Source organism: Coturnix japonica, unplaced genomic scaffold (genome assembly GCF_001577835.2).
Source record: "Coturnix japonica isolate 7356 unplaced genomic scaffold, Coturnix japonica 2.1 chrUnrandom42, whole genome shotgun sequence".
NCBI lineage: Eukaryota > Metazoa > Chordata > Aves > Galliformes > Phasianidae > Coturnix > Coturnix japonica.
The window spans coordinates 13674-30754 of NW_015439856.1; the positions used below are offsets into that span (position 1 = coordinate 13674).

The window sequence follows — 17081 nt, forward strand, 5'->3', positions numbered from 1 at the left end:
AACCATGGGAAAGTGTTAGGGGTTAAGCAAAGGACACAATGCCCTTGAAGCAAGCTGTAAACAACTAAAAATGGAATTTGTATCCGCTAATCTAAGGAAGCTGGTGAGTGTCCTAACTGCAGTAGCCCACACAGTGGTCTTGCTTGATAACTGCTTCATATGGCTATTCCGCCTAGCTTCATATGGCTATTCCACCTGGCAACTATAAGCTACTCAACAATGAACAAATGACACATGTATTAGGAGCACTATATAAGCTGTGTAAGAGTCACAATAAAGTTGAAGCTTGATCACTCATATTGAGTTCGTATTGCTTCCCCGTTCAATGGCAATTGCACAGTGAACCCTACCAGTGGCACCCCTCCCTCCAGCACATGGGCTGTTTGTAGCTGGGTTCTTCCTCCGGAGGTTGTGGGGATGAAGTCAGACGTCTTCCTTGCAAAGGCTCAAAGTCTTCCTCACTCCGTCCTTTTTACCCCATCATGTTTGATAGAACTAGTCTGGTTCTGGCCGGCTTCTTCCATTTAGTGTGCAGGATGTTCTTCCCTTATCATAACCGCACATCCTACTTGGTTATGGGCCCACATACCTAACTTTTAACTTTGAGATTTACTCTTTTACTATATCAGTTTACTAACAGATCGTGTTTGCCTAGCAGAAGTGCAAATGCCTCATCTGGAAAGCTCTGCTCCTGGCCCTTAATAAAAAAGACACGCTGACAAGGACAGGGACCCTCTGACTTCCCATTTGCAGGGCTGTCATTCAGCTGAGGCAGTCAGTGCGGGTCTCTCATCTTCAGATGTAAAAGCCAGGGGTTGAAATGAGATTCAGTTCCCCACAGACCCATGGGAGATGGGACTCCTCTTGGCTTGGAGCAGATGTGCACAAGGAGTTGCCTGAATGCGTGAGCCCGTGGTCTGAATCCTTGGTGTTTCTTAAGATGGAAGTTACTTGCTCAAAAACAGACACTCGATGAGCACAAAGTGCCTGTGGTGCTCATAGATGTGTGCAGCAGTGCCTGCAAGCTGTGGTAGACAACATCTGAGAGACACCTCCTTCCTGAGCATCAGCTGAGGGCCAGACGGGGCATGGGAGTATTCTTGGCCATCCAAGATGTTCATCATCAGATGTTCAAGTAATTGGCACCTGAAAAATGCAGCGCTATTCAGCTGATCAATGGGGAGCCAGATCTTTCTCTGTTCTCCATCTGCGGCATATTCTGGAGCTCAAGGCAATACAAAGCTGTGACACAACTACATTCTTTCACCGATGACATGTTTGTTTGTTTTGGGCTCATGTTTGAATGGCAGTTCCCTGGGGTCTCCAGCACACCTCCAGCCAGCTGGCAAATGCAGATGAGGACCTTCAGGAAAGCCATGCCCTGGGTAGTGACAATGCTCACTGTACAACTGTGAGCCCCACAATGGGTCTCGTACCTGTGTGCCACCTTCTGAACATCAGTACCACAGTGTAGATGCAAGACCCAGACAGGCTAAATCAAAGCATGCTTCTGGAAGGGGATGCTTTCTGAAGAATCCTTACACTAATGAGAGGACCACAAACATTCACTCAGCGAACTCCAAATCTCTGTGCCTTTGCAGGCCTAGGGTCTTGTTTGTCTCACAGAGACATGGTGGGATGGTTCCCACCTCTGAACTGTAGCAAAGTAGGTACAGACTCTTCATTACGATTAGGCAATGAAGATGAAGAAAGGCTGCTGCCCTTTCATAGAATCACAAGGTTGGAAAGGACCTACAAGATCATCTACTCCAACCGTCCTCCCTTTACCATACCTACAGTAAAACACTAAACCCTATTTCCTAGCTCCCTATCCAGACACTTCTTGAACACTGCCAGGGATGGTGACTCCACCACCTCCCTGGGCAGCCATTCCAGTGCCTGACCACTCTCTGAGAGAAAAAGTTCCTTCTTATGTCCAGTCTAAACCTCATCTGATACAACTCGTGGACATTTCCTCGGGTCCTGTTTGTTGCCTGGGAGAAGAGGAAAATCTCCTCATCACAGCCTCCCTTCATGAAGTTGTAGTGTGCAATGAGGTCTCCCCTGAGCCTCCTCTTCTCCAGGCTTAACAATCCCAGCTCCCTGAGCCGCTCCTCGTAAGACTTGTGCTCCAGACCCCTTACAAGTTTTGTTGCCCTTCTCTGGACACTTTCCAGGGCCTCAGTGTCTTTCTTGTAGTGAGGAGCCCAAAACTGGACACAGTACTTGGGATGCGGCCTCACCAGAGCTGAGTACAGAGGGATGATCACCTCTCTGCTCCTGCTGGCCACACTGTTTCTAATACAGGCCAGGATGCCCTTGGCCTTCTTGGCCACCTGGGCACACTGTTGGCTCATGTTCAGCTGAGCATCGACCAACACCCCCAGGTCCCTTTCCTCTTCAAAGTCATCCAGTCATTCAGCCCCAAGCCTATAGCGCTGCATGGGGTTATTGTGGCCAAATGGCAGGACCCAGCACTTGGCCTTGTTGAACCTCATGCCATTAACCTCAGCCCAGTGATTCAGCTTATCCAGATCCCTCTGGAGGGCCTTCCTACCCTCCGGTAGATTGACTCCACCTCCCAGCTTGGTGTCATCTGCAAACTTACTGTGGGTACACTCAGTTCCCTCATCTGGGTTGTCAATGAAGATGTTAAACAAGATGGGCCCTAGAACCAACCCCTGGGGGACACCACTTGTAACAGGTCACCAGCAGGACTTAACTCCATTAACCACTACCCTCTGGGCACAACCCTCCAGCCAGTTCCTTACCCAAAGAAGAATATATCTGTCTAGGCCACAGGCAGCCAGTTTCCTCAGGAGAATACTGTGAGAGACAATGTCAAAGGCTTTGCTGAAGTCTAGGTAGACTACCTCAACAGACTTACCCTCATCTGGTCACCCAATCATAGAAGGAGATGAGGTTGGTTAAGCACAACCTGCCTTTCATGAATCCATGCTGGCTGGGCCTGATCCCCTGGATGCCACGCACATGCCGTGTGATCTCACCCAAGATGATTTGCTCCATAACTTTCCCTGGGTCAAGATGACAGGCCTGTAGTTCCCCAGATCCTCCTTACTACCCTTCTTGTAGATGGGAATCACATCAGCAAGCCTCCAATCCTCTGGGACCTCTCCAGTTAACCAGGAGCACTGGTAGATGGTGGAGAGCAGCTCAGCAATCACCCCCGCCAGCTCCCTCAGCACCCGAGGGTGGAGCCCATCTGGTCCCATGGACTTGTGACAGTCCAGGTCGAAGAGGAGCTCTTTAACTGTCTCCACCTGAATCACTGTGGCTGTACTCTGCATTCCATCCCAGACTTTCAGATCAGGGCATAAAGTGCCCTGAGAACAACTGTTCTGCCCATTAAAGGCAGATGTAAAGAAGGCATTGAGGACCTCAGCCTTCCCCTTATTCTCAGTGGTCACATTCCCCACTGCATCAAGTAAGGAGTGGACACTTTCCCTGGTTCTCTTCTTAATGCTGATATATTTGTAAAAAGATTTCTTATTCTCTTTTACTGTCGTGGCCAATCTAAATTCGAGCTGGGCTTTAGCCTTCCTAACTTCCTCCCTGCATTCATTACCAGCCTCCTTGTAGTCTCCCCAAGTAGCCTGTCCCTGTCCCTGCTTCCAGAGGACACAGACTCTCTTTTTCTTCCAGAGTGTTGTATTAGGCGTAAGCGGGCTTCGGGTTGTGACGCGTTAGGACCCTTCCCCTTGAGATAAGGACTAATGACGTGTGCAGTCCTGGTGGGCGCACTTACGTTATTAATCCTGACGTGTGTAGCTTTAGTGGACGATAAGCATAGAATATATAAGCGTGTATCAGCTTCAATAAAGTCCCTTTCACTGTTCACCACATTGGTGTCACCTCAGTGATTGGCCAAGCTGCAGTCTTCAAGGGAAAAGGACACTAGAAGTCTACATCAGAGTCTCAACAATAGATCCCGGTTCATCCACACCAGCCTTCTTCCCCTGTGGCTCACCTTGCAGCATTCAGGGACAGCCTGTTCTTGTGCCTTTAAGATTTCTGTCTTGAGGAGCATCCAGGCTTCTTGGACCCCTTTACCCCTAAGGCGGGACTCCCAAGGAACCCCTGCAACTAGTGTCCTGAATAGGTCAGCGTCCGCCCTCTTGAAGTTCAACAGAGCAGTTTTACTAGTCACCCTTCTGACATCTCCAAGAATAGAGAATTCAAGAATTTTGTGATCACTCTGCCCGAGACAGTCCCCTGCCTTCACATCACCCACCCGTCCTTCACTGTTAGTGAAGATCAGGTCTAGCAGGGCACCACCCCTAGTAGGCTCTTGTACCAGCTGTGTGAGGAAATTATCTTCCACACACTCCAGAAACCTCTTGGACTGCTTCCTCTGCACCGTATTATGTTCCCAGCCTATATCAGGGAAGTTGAAGTCTCCCATGAGAATGAGTGCTGGTGAACGTGCAGCTTCTGCGAGCTGCTCATATAACACCTCGTCCATCTCTTCATCCTGATTAGGCGGTCTATAACAGATCCCCACCAAGATGTCACCCCTGCAGGCCTTCCCCCTGATCCTTACCTACAGACACTCAACTTTATCATTCCCAACCCCAAGCTCTTCAACTTCAAAACAAAACAGTCTTTAACATAAAGGGCCACACCGCCACCCTTCCTTCCGTGTCTATCCCTTCTGAAGAGCTCGTAACCATCTATCACAGCACTCCAGTCATGGGAGCTGTCCCACCACATTTCAGTGACGGCAACCAGGTCATAGTTCACCTGACACACAGTCGCTTCCGGCTCCTTCTGCTTGTTGTCCATGCTGCTTGCGTTGGTGCACATGCACTTCAGCCGTGTGGCCAGCCTCACCCCAGGCTCAAGATCTGTTCCCCCAGGCTCATTTCTTGTAAGCCCTGTTTCACTCCCTCCCCCCATCAAAGACAGGTTAAAGCTCTTTTGATAAGCGAGAATGGCTATTAGCATTCATCCCACCACCACCAGAGATGTTAATTAATGCTTGGAATTTCTGCCCATGTTCTTGGAATGAATGACCACAGATAGGCTATGCCTATCAATGGGTAGTCACTGCTTGTCTGGGTGTGTGGGTTGATGCAGCGATCCCCATGCACCCAGCCCCGCAATAAAGGGAACAGAACCCATTGGCGTGTCACATTCCTGTGTTGGTTTTCTCAGCTTTACCATGGCCATGGCTTTAGGGTCATTTGGGGTCTTTTGAGGTCATTTGGGGGGATTTGGGGTCACAGATCAGCTTCCAAAGCCCCTTATTTTAAAGGAGATGCCACGATCCAAAGAGAGGAGTTGCTGAGCTTCTTTTACCTCAACTGGCTAGCTGTATAGGAAGAAACAATAATTAACATGTGTTACATATACACACACCTATATACGTATATATACATGAAATCACTGACTGCACTCCCCCAGCATCAAATTCCCTTGTGGTACACACTGGACGTCCCTGTGTTTCTCCAGCACCCACCGAGTGCACCCAGCTCCCTGGGCAAAAGCAGTTCCATGGAGAGGTTTGCCCTTTCCAGAGGCTGGAAAGACCCAAACTGCTTTTCCCAACATGTTCTTTACATGCACTACAGGGACCTCATCTCCCTCTGCAGTATGCAGGGGGCTGGATTGGGTAGGACCATCACAATTGACAGATCCTCTAGTATTGACCAACCAAGTGGCTTCTGCCCAATGCTTCTCCCAGTGCTTCAGTGTTCCACCACCCATTGCTTTCAACATAGCTTTCAACAACCCATGGTATCATTCAATCTTACCAGAGGCTGGTGCATGGTAGGGGATACGATAAACCCACTCAATGCCATGATCTTTGGCCCAAGTATTTATAAGGGAATGTTTAAAAGGAGACCCATTATGAGATTCAATTCTTTCTGGGGTGCCATGTCGACACAGGACTTGTTTCTCAAGACCCAGTATGGTGTTTCGGGCGGTAGCATGGGGTACTGCGTATGTTTCAAGCCACCCAGTGGTTGCCTCCACCATGGCAAGCGCATAACACCATTGTGAGATTGTGGCAAGGTGATATAATCAACCTGCCACGCCTCCCCATATTTGTCCTTCTGCCATCACCCTTCCCCCCAGAGAGGTTTCATCCTCTTGCTTAAACATGGCACACATGTGTCAGTCACGAATAACCTGTGCAATAGCGTCCATAGTTAAGTCCACCCCTCGGTCTCCACCAAACTTATATGTCATGCCTCTTCCTTGATGGCCTGAGGTCTCATTGGCCCATCGGGAAAGAAACAATTCAACCTTGTTCTGCCAGTCCAAATCTATTTGAATCACCTCAAATCTTGCTGCTTGATCTACCTGATGTGAAGGATGAGAGAAGGGCCCCACAGTGAGGGAGAGAAAGAAACTGTCACAGAAACTGGGACAGGGGGAGGGAAAAGGTAGTCTGGTAAAAGAAGAATGGGGAGTGCAGACACTGGGTGTGGAATAACAAGGGGGATGAAGGCCATAAAGATAAGGATGCAACAGCCCGAGTACAGTGAGGTGACTGGATGTCCACAGGGCAAACTGGAACCAGTTTGGGGGGTGCCCCTCCTGCAGGGTTGAAAGTTTACAGCGAGGAAGACGATGAGCCTTCATCCCACCACCACCCCCACGACTCACTATGCACACACAGGGGGGGAGGGACTGCGTGCTAATGGGGTCTGAGGAATGTCATGAATATGTATCCCAATTCCTGCCAGCTACTGATGATGTATTAGTTCAGCCTACATCTGTAGCACGCTTTCTCCTAATGGGGTGCAAGTGAGGTGCAGCCATCCCCCTTGCACCAGGGTGTGTGAGCATTGCTCATTAAACATACCTGCTTTACAGCTACTTGGTGCTGATGGAGTTTGGTTCCACAAGTCAGTCTGCTGGTCCTTGCATACAGACAAGCACAGGAGGAGGACAGAGGGGAGTATCGTGCTGCCTGCTGCGTGCTGACCTTCCCACACAGTGAGGCAGTCCAGCCTTGTTGGAGGCCCTGGCTTTGTTGTTTGTGAAACCTGTTTTCTTCTGCTGGGAGTCTCCTATCCTAACAGAACAGCCTTACAATAAGCTTTTCTAGTCCATAATACTCTTTCTGTTCTGTTTGGCACATTTAAAAATGATTGCAGTTTGGCAAGGAAGAATTAATCCCATAATTCAGCAACTGTATTTCTAAAACATGCTACTAACTGCCCTGTTCAAACTCTAATGCAGAAACAACGTTGCATTCCCACGACAGCCAGGCAGGCGGGCACCAGCCCCAAGGCATAAAGCCATGGCCTGAGAGGCCATCACCAGCCCTGGGGCCTAAAGCCACAGCCACAGTCAGAGAGGCCAGCACCGTCCCCAGGGCACAAAGGATGTCAGCGGGTGCCATGTTTTGTGCACACAGGAGTTCAGTCCCACACCTTTAATTCAGACACGCTTCCGTGTCAGACAGCAGTTGGTCAGAGTGCCCCTCTGCTGCCATCTTGGCCTAGCAGGGACCCCGGCCTGCAGGCATTTGAGCTGGCGGTGCCCCCCAGAGCAAACAGCTAGCTTTTAGCCTGGCAGGGCCCCCCTAACCGCATTACCAGCTTCAGGCCTGGCAAGGTCCCCCCCGACTGCCTGGCCGGCTTTTGGCCTCACAGGCCCAGCAGGTCAGTCAGCCATTTTGTTGCCTGGCAGTGAGCCCCGGGCAGGCTGGATGTTGGCCTGGTAGGACTCCCCAGGCTGGCCAGCCAGCTTTTGGCCTTCCAGTGTTTGCTGGTGTTATGGTTTTGTAATTTGGTTGGTGTTGGTATTCCACATCAGAACACCATGCCTAGTAATGGGAGTAAAGGGGATAAGTTTTTTCTGTGGACAGCCTTAAATGGGCATGTAGGCAGTGGCACCAGAGGAGAAGTGGGGAAGGGGACGGGGTTACTGCCCCAGCTCCCTGCGAGGAGACAACGTGGTCGGAGCTTCCCACCTTCCACAGCTCCATCGGTGAGATTGGGGACTTGGTATTCTCTTTGTTGAAACTCTCTTGTTGTTGTTTAGCGTTATTAGGTTAATAAACTGCCGTTCATTCTCAGATCACCTTTTTTTCTCCTTCATTTTTTGTTAGACCCAATTGCAATCTCCCTTCCCTTCCCCTCTCCCGAAACGCACGTGGCCGGGCTGAGCCGCACCGTGCCGTACAGTGCCGCTAGAGAGAAGGGGTGAACTTTTGTTCCTGCTCCCCCGGGTTTGTTCCCACTGTCCCAGAGTGAGCTCTAGAGAGAACTCCGTGACAGCTGGCCGGCGGCAGGCTCTTGGCCTGGCAGGGCTTCCCAGGCCTGCAGGCTTCTGGCCTGGCAGGGATCCCCAAGCCGGCCTTTGGCCTGGCAGGCGCCCCGCAACCATCCGACCAGACGGCTTTCTCCTTCGGGCCTTCCTTGCCATCTGGCTTTTGGCCTGGCAGGGCCCACTCGAGCCACCCGGCTGGCATTTGACCTGGTATGGCGCCTTGGGCCAGCTGGCTTTTGGCCTAGCAGGGACCCCACAGGCCGGCCAGCTGGTTCCATCCCAGCAGGGATCCCTGGGCCTGCCAGCTGGGTTTTGGGCTTGCAGGGCTTCCCAGACGGCCAGCTTTCATCAGAGATTCAAGGTCTTCCTCAAGGGCTGAGCCCAGCCTGTCCTGTGCCAGGAAGTGGCAGATGCAGTGTGACCTGCTTTTCCTCTGCTCTCCAGAGCCAGTTGCCGTCTGGGATGCGGTGGCCGCCTACGTACAAGAGCAGCTCCTGGTGCACAAGGTGTGTTGGCTGTCAGGTTCCTCCTCTCCCTGTCCAGCTCAGCCTACAGTTCCTCTGAGTCTTCCCCTGCACACACAGCAGGAAACTCACCCCACATTTCTCTTCTGGGCATCCCACGGGCTTCCTGTCAATGCAGGATCACTTGTGCTGGTGGTGTCGTATCTCAGGGCCCATCCATCGTTTTTCCCCCATAAATGTCACACTTGACCTCTCCAAAGAGACATTTTCTCCTCAAAACACTGCTTTTCATTCCAAAAGAAGGCATTTTCTACGAAAAATTCCTCTTTTTAGCACAATATGATGATTTCTTCCCAAAATAATATTTTTGTTTGAAACATGACAATTTCTCCCCTTAATATCAATTTATGTCCAAATTAAGACTTTTTTTTCCCCCAAATATCACAATTTATCCCAGAAATAAAACATTTTCTCTGTTAAATATCACACTTGATCCCACCAAAAAGATATTTTCTACCCAAAACACTGAATTTCATCCTCAAAATAAGAGATTTTTTACACAGAATAGAGATTTTTAAAACAATAAGAAGCAATCACCACAAAACACACTTTTTTGTATCCACAATGACATTTTCTCTCCTTAATATTAATCTACGTCAAAATTTAGACATTTTCCCCCAAATTTGACTATTTATTCATGAAATAAAACATTTTCTCTGTTAAATATCACACTTGATCCGACCAAAAAGACATTTTCTACCCAAAGCACAGCATTTCATCCCCAAATGAAGACATTTTCTTCACAAATTTCATCTTTTTAATGTAATATGATGCTTTCTCCCCAAAATACCTATTTTGTCTCCAATATATGATGCTTTCACTACTTCGTATCAATATATATAAAAATTTAGACATTTTTCTCCCTAGTATCATTATTTATCCCAGAAATAAAACATTTTCTCTGTTAAATATCACAGTTGAACCCACCAAAAAGATATTTCCTTCCCAAAATACTGCTTTCCTTCATCAAAAGAAGACATTTTCTACAAAAATTTCCTCTATTTAGCACAATATGACTCTTACTCCCCAATATTTTTGACCCAATACTACAACAATTTCTCTATTTAATATCAATTTCTATAAAAATTTACACATTTTCCCCCAGAATATCACTATTTATCCCAGAAATAAAATGATCTCACTATAGTGTCATACTTGATCCCAACAAAAAGACATTTTCTTCCAAAAACACTGCTTTTCATCCCCAAATGATGACAATTTCTACACAAATTTCATTTACATAGGGTAATGTGACGCTTTCTCCCCAAAATACCCATTTTTGTCTCCAGTATATGATGATTTCTTCCCTTAATATCAATTTATGTAAAAACTTAGACACTTTTCCCCCAAATATCACAATTTATCCCAGAAATAAAACGTTCTCTGTTAAATATCACACTTGATCCCATCAAAAAGACATTTTCTTCCCAAAACACTGCTTTTCATCTCCAAAAGAAGAAATTTTCTACAAAAAATCACTCTTCTTAGCACAATATGATTCTTTCTCCCCAGTATAAGATTTTTGTCTCAAAAATGCAATGATTTCAGCATTCAATATCTATTTATGTCAAGATTTAGACAGTTTTCACCCGAATATCACTATTTATCCCAGAATGCAGAGAGGTGCATTCTTTCTTTCCAGGATCCCAATAACCAGCTGTGCTGTTTATGACCCTTCATGGCTTCTCCTGGTGGTTCGACGTGTCCGGCCTCACCTAGAAAGGAAAACTCAAAGCACAAACAGTTCCTAACAGGTGCCACAGGAGGATTTTCTCTCTGCCACTGGATGGACCAACCAGATGCTGCCTGGAGGGTTTCACTTCACTGGAAGGACAGGAATGGGAGCCTGAGCAGATCCAAGCTGAACTTCAATACTCAATGTGTTCAATGCTCACAACGAATGGGTTGGTTCCAATGGGCCCTATGCCCCCACTAAAGAGCTTTGACAGCTCACAGCACTTGCCCAGAGCACTGCGGGTTGTTTCTCCTCTGCACTGTGGGGTCTCAGGGGTGGGAGCCTGCAGTTTTCTAAGCTTATTTTGGCTGAAAACAAGTCCCGTGTCAAAGAAAGCCAAGCCTGCCCCTTGATCCTCATTGAGCTCTGAGGCCGACCTGCCCTGGGTGCCCAATGAGCACCAGTGAGAGCTGCAGCAATCGAGATGCTCATCATTAGAGATGGCAGCGGTCAAGAGGTTCAGGCCCATGCAGGAAGATGCTGAGAAGGGCAGCGGGCTCAGCATCTCATCCTGAGGCCAGCCTGCCTGAGGAGGCCACCTCCATCCCCTCTGGTGGACATCCACCCATCCTCTCTTGCTTCTCTTCCCTTTCAGTTGTTAGAAAGCTCCCTGACTGTTTCCCAATTGATTCTTGTAGGACTCGGAGGGTTTTGAGTCTAAGACCTGGGAGATGGTGAAGAAACCCAAGGCAAGTGCTGCTCAGCTGAGCAAGAAAGCCAAGAAGGAAAGCAAAAAGAAGCGATAAGGGCTTGAGCAGGAAGGCACAAAGGACAGCAGAATCGCCTGGAATGCTTCCTCAGAGGTGCACCAAAGGACACACACTGCGTGGTCTGGTTTTCAGGCCTGGCCGTGCTTTCCCTTTCATGGACTGCGGAGAGGAACTAAGGAAGCTTTGTCTTTAGTCATTACCAGTATCCCGCCTATTTGATTTCATATTGAAATGTATTTTTGATGCATTTTGCATCTCTCTATTGCAAATAAAATTGAAGCGAACTTTCTAAACCTGGTGCTGCCTCTTTCAGTAGCTGGTCAGAACGTCCCTCGCTCGGGCTGGCAATCACAGGCTTCATGTGATTACATGTGAACACACATGAAGCGGTCGGCTTCACGTCTCTCCCTTGACATGGTGCAGGTTTTCCCCCGTTTCCTTGTTGGTCTTCCCAACCTGTGGCCTTTCAGCCAACCCGTAAGTGCTGGTGACAGGCTGTGAGCATCTCCTTGCTCTCTGAGGGCTGAGAGAAACAAAAGCAGCGTGGGAGGAAGAAAGGTGTCCCTGCGCCTTGAGTTGGCCTCTCTTCCCTGAGGGCTCTTTCAGCTTCTGATGCACCGTGTGTTGCTGTTTGCCCTGGGAAGCCCAGCTGCACGCTGGCAGCCGTGGCCTGTGCATCAGCTTCTCATCTACCCACAAGGAGGAGTTCAAGTGTGGGTGGGATGGTGAGAAGAGCAGGGCTGGGAGTGGAGCAGGAGGAGAGGGCAGCGGGAGGGCTGCAGGTGAACGTGCCTCGGGCCCAGAGCCACCTCCATCCCTTCTGGTGGGGGCCATGGCACACAGGGGATGAGCATCAGCCTGAAAAGAGCAGAGCTGGGCTCCTGCAGGCAGGGCAGGCAGCAGGCAGGCACAGAATGGGCAGCAGCCATCACCGGCTGCATTCCATTGCGTCACAATGGGCTGCTGTGTGACATGGAACCCAGGAGCAGCATCAGAGCGGCTGCAGGGTGGTGGGTGCCACATCCTGGAGGAGCTTCTGGCAGACGACTGGAAGCATCTGGAAGGGGTGAGCTCCCACATGGCTGCTGCCAACAAGGAGCAACCTGCGCGTGTGATGCGTACCAAGTTAAGCTGGTGGGAGGACGGCCCCGCAACGGGCTGTGCCTCCAGGAGTCCATATGGCACCACCAAAGGTACGGGGATCCACAGCCAGCACACGGCACCGCTGCCAATGGGTCCTGGCAGCGAGTGGGCCGGAACCAGCACTCTTCCTCGGGGCTGTCTCTCTTTGGGATCAGGGATGACGCTGACCCTTTTCACCTGCCATCCCGCTCTGAGGCAGTCGGGATGCTGGGAAGGGGTAGATGGGCTGCAACCTGCTTTACCTTTGCTCTGCAGAGCGAGTGGCCGTCTGGGACTCCGTGGCCGTCTGTGTGCAACAACAACTCCTGCTGCACAAGGTGGGTCAGCACCTGTTTCCTGCCGGTCCCCTTGGAGAGCTGGGCAGTCCCCTTGGCCCTGGGCTGTGCGATGCAGTGACTCTTCCCCTCCCCAGAATGCAGGTTCTTCATAGGGATGTCCCACTCCAAAGTCCCTATGAGGTTCTTCATAGGGATATCCCCCCCTTGAAGTCCCTATGAGGTTCTTCATAGGGATGTTCCCCTCTTGAAGTCCCTATGAGGTTCTTCATAGGGATGTCCCCCCCTTGAAGTCCATATGAGGTTCTTCATAGGGACATCCCCCCCAAAAGTCCCTATGAAGTCCCAGTGGGCCTCCCACAGGTGCAGCACTGCTTGTGGCAGGAGGTGCTGGATCTCAGCGCTGCTCCCAGCTGCTGGAATCCTGGATTCCATGAAGCTGCTTCTGCTGGGGCTGCCATGCTGCAGTTTGGAGGGTGGTGGGAAGGAGAGGGGTGGGCAGTTCCTTCCCAAATGACTCCCAGTCCCCAGGCCAGCACCTCTCAACAGTGGCAGATGATACAGCAGGGCCTGAAGCACGGTCCCTGTGCAGGGAAACTCCCAGGCCCTCCTTCAGCCTTAACCCTTGGGCCCTTCCGTTCTCTTCCACTCGTAGGGGATCCGAATTCCTACCTTCGGTTCCTTCGACATCGTCTTCAAAGAGATCAGGGCTAAGGAGGGCACCCTGGTTGTGCAGTGGCCGGCGTTTCGCCTGGCCAGGAACCTTCTGGACGTCCACAGTCTGACAGGTGATGAGGAACTCCTGACAGGTAGGAGGAGAATTCAACCCTTGCTGGCAAACAGGATGGCTGCCTCCACTTTCAGAAGCAAACCAGCCCTTCCATGGAGCCCATCCAAACACAGGGCCGTCCTGGGTGGTGAATACAAGTAGCACTCAGAAGTAGGGGCAGGAGGGCTGCTAAGTGACCAATTCTGACCACCTGGTGTGATTTTACAGGCCATAAGGAAGTGGAGCCCCTCAAGTACACCGAGGTGGCCTCAACTGCATCGGTGTCCCGGCACAGAGTGGAGACCTGCATATGCAGCACCACATCCCTCATCTCCCACTGCCTGAGGAACGGGGAGAACGTTGCCTTTGTCCTGAAGGACATCGGGGTCCTCTTCTTAGAAGGAGCACGAGTTCAAATGAAATTCTACTACGACTTCCTCGAGAAGGTCTGTGGGAAAGCCAGTCTGGAAACAGCAGTTTTCAAGGTGAGCTTTTGGGTTCTGCCTGACCGGGCAGTCCCACAGCCCTTACCCTGCCTGCATATGGCCTGCCAGAACCCGGCCAGCTGCTCAGGCAGCCAAGAGAGCTATGGTGCTGTCAGCTCTCCCTCCGCTCCCCGAGTGCTTCAGCCCATCACAAGGATGTTCCACCGCCTCCCTGATCCTCCCTGCAGGTCCCCTGGCTGCTGGACATGGTGGTGTCCCGGGTGGCAGCGGTGGCTCCCTGACACTCTCTGGCCGGGTCATCGTCTTTCCTGAGTGAGTATGTTTGTGGATGGAGCCTCTGCTCAGCGCAGCTGCTCGGCTCTCCCTTGCTATCGTTTCCTCCTTGTGACCACAGCTGTCCTGCCCATGAGGACTCTGGGCAGCCAGTGTTGTTTCTGTGCTGCCCACATGGGATGGGCAAACAGTCTGGTGCAGCCTCTTGTGTTGCAGCTTGTCCTCAGCCATCAGAGGGGCTGGGGGGAGGCTGAGCACTGGGGGGATGCCTCATTTGGTGCTGTAAGTCTGTCTGGATTGCCAGTCATAACTGTGCTGTCTGCAAAGGATGTGCCGTTAACCAATGACCTGAGTAATGCAGCTGCCTGCAGTCCCATGGAATGATGGCATTACCCCATAGAGATTGCTGGTTTACCTGGGGAAAACAGCCTGATTTGACTGTGTGTGCAAATCAGACCCGACAGGTGACCCCCACATGGGGGGGAGTTAAGCAGGGTGGAGAAAGTCACCGAAATCTGGGCACGGGGCCTTCACCCAGCTCCACAACCAGAGGGGTGTTTGCTGTTGAAGTCAGTATATCAGGCTCCCCTGGGGTCTGCTGACAGCTCAGGACTCAGGTTGTGCTGTTGCTTAGGGAACTATAATGGAGCAGATGATCCACAGCATTTCCTCCTGGAGCCTTTACCTTCTCTCCAGAGGTGGGCACTTTGAGAATCCACCCTTGGGACCTATTTACACGTCCCAGAGCTGTAGAGGTTTCTGTGAGGAAGATCTGATGGTAGAGATGAAGGAATTTAGGTGATGTTTTCATCCTTTTGAGGCCTGGATTTCTCAGCTGGGTGACCCCATTTCCCAGCACAGCCCCTGGAATTGGGGCACAGGCAGCTTTGGGGGATGCTGGACCTTGATGCAGTGTGAAAATCAAGCTGTGAGCAGGCAATCCCGGTGGGCAGCAAAGGCTGCTGAGTCACGCCTCCATCCTCTCCTTCTGTACAGGTTTAAGTTGGAGTTTATCCACAAACCACCTCCCAGGAAACCATCCAAGGCATCCAGGGAAGTGCCTGGTGAGGGCAAGATGGAGAAAGAAGAGGGTTTGGGTGTGCCACCTCTTGGCCGGGACAAGAAAGGTAAAGCAGCAGCCAGCTCCTTTCCGTGCCCCACACAACCAAGCTGCCGTGGGAAAAGCCCCACTCAGTGATCACCCAATGGCTCCAACTCATGCAAAGATTCATGCCTCTCCTTCTACGCCACAAGTGTTGGGTCTCTAAGATGAAATGAGGATGGCCTCAATAAAATCCTATAGGTGGCCCAGGGATTGGGGCGGGAAATGTTCCCACGTGCCCCCATCCCTGGGTGTGGCAGGAGGGGGGGGGGATCCTCGGCCCCGTCCTCCCTTTGGGCAACGAGCCCCTAGAAGAGGCTGTCAGCTCACAGACACCACTCAGCTCCTCTTTCCCAAAGCAAAGGTCAGGAAAGCGGGCCCAAATCTGAGCTGCACCCCTGAGAGGAGGAGCTGGGCAAGAGGGACAGACGTCCCTGGAGGGAGGGAGCATCTGCCAGGGAAGTGGAGCGGCCCCCCTGGATGGTTTGGGACAGGCCTGAGCAGCCCTGCACGTCCCAGAGATGGCAGATTGACAGCGAATCCCCTCTGATGAGATGTCTTCTTCCCAGGGCCAGGAAAGATCCCTGAGCAGCCATCCTTACATGGCCGACGGAGCACTGCCCATAGAGGAGGCACAGGTTCTTTTCCCAAAACAAGGGTGGAGCAGAAGAAGAGCTCTGTGCCCAGGTGAGGCTGGGTGCTCGGGGTTGGGATCCTCATGGGGCTGAACCAGCAAGGGCCCATTCTCCAGCCCCACTGCCTGGGGCTGTCCGGCACTGCTGAATGCAGAGCATGGATGGGTAGTATGTGGCTGCTGTGAGATCACAGGGCTGGTTCCCTTCTGGCCCTCAAGAGAACCCAAGGGCAGCCTGTGAGCTCTGCTTGGGGAAGGCTGTGCTGCAGCCAAGGCTGCAGGATGTGGCCCCAAAGGTGGCTGCAGGATGTGGCCCCAAAAATGTCACACACTGTAAAGCATCTCCTCTGCTCTGCTCTTCTCTTTCAGTCAAGTTCCAGCGCTCCCGGCGGTGTCTTCACCCAAAAAGATGGCTGTGCCCAGCAAAACCCAGAGTGAAGGCACGACCAAAAGCACTGCACCACCCACGGGTCCAGCACGGGCAATAAAACCCCACAGGTGCACAGAGGAACAAGGTGCGGTGAGGCCGGCACTGAGCAGCCAAGGTCAGCACAAGCTGACAGCACAAAGTAAAGCAGCAGAGCCAGGCCGCACTCGTGGAGTGGAACCTCAGAGCTGCCAGGAAGGAAGAGGAGCAGCAAAGCCGGTGCTGAGCAGCAAAAGTGATGGGAAACACACAGCCAGAGCTCCAGCACAAGGCTTGGGTCGGGCTCAGGCTGCTGGAGCTCAGTGGGTCAGAAAACAAGCAGTGAAGCCAGCACTGAGCAGCCAGCTTCAGGGCAAAGTCATCACCAAAGGGAAGGCTCCAGAAATACGTCCAGCACAGCCTCAGAGTTTGAAAGAAGAAAGAGGGGTGGTGAGACCGGCACCAATGAGTCAGTTTGTGGGCAAATCCATAGCCAAAGCTCCAGTACCAAAGGCAGGTGGAGCCCAGGCAGTGCAGTCTCAGAGCATCAGAGAAGGACGAGGAGCAGAGAAAACCCTCAGTGATGGCAGAGTGCCGGAGGCAAACAAGGCGGAGCTGAGTGGCCCNAGATGTAAGGTAGCAAATTAGATTCAGTCCAACTAACTGGGAAAATTAAGGAGGCTGACTAGTCAAGAGGGAAGCAGAGACTTCCAGGTTGGTACTGCTATACTGAAACACCATCTTCCTAAAAAAGACTGCCAGAATAATTTGTTGAAATATTTGTTCAGCTTTATTGTAAGACAGAACTAATGCTGAC

General features: G+C 51.2%; 1 protein-coding gene across 1 annotated transcript; it reads left to right on the top strand.

Moving 5' to 3' along the window:
- The first annotated feature begins 12171 nt into the window (after positions 1-12171).
- LOC107306925 (coiled-coil domain-containing protein 81-like) lies at positions 12172-16873 on the top strand. Its single transcript, XM_032441623.1, has 8 exons — positions 12172-12409; positions 12615-12676; positions 13290-13443; positions 13632-13888; positions 14077-14161; positions 15119-15249; positions 15794-15911; positions 16228-16873. Exons 1-5 carry the CDS (start codon positions 12172-12174, stop codon positions 14128-14130), a joined length of 765 nt encoding a protein of 254 aa, XP_032297514.1. The 3' UTR covers positions 14131-14161; positions 15119-15249; positions 15794-15911; positions 16228-16873.
- Positions 16874-17081: the final 208 nt, after the last annotated feature.

Bases quoted from the DNA above. Each gene is read 5' to 3' on its own strand.
- LOC107306925 (XM_032441623.1), top strand. From the start codon at position 12,172: ATGGGCTGCTGTGTGACATGGAACCCAGGAGCAGCATCAGAGCGGCTG. The intron at 13,444-13,631 runs GTAGGAGGAGAA...GTGATTTTACAG, and splicing joins TGATGAGGAACTCCTGACAG to GCCATAAGGAAGTGGAGCCC. The intron at 13,889-14,076 runs GTGAGCTTTTGG...TCCTCCCTGCAG, and splicing joins TGGAAACAGCAGTTTTCAAG to GTCCCCTGGCTGCTGGACAT.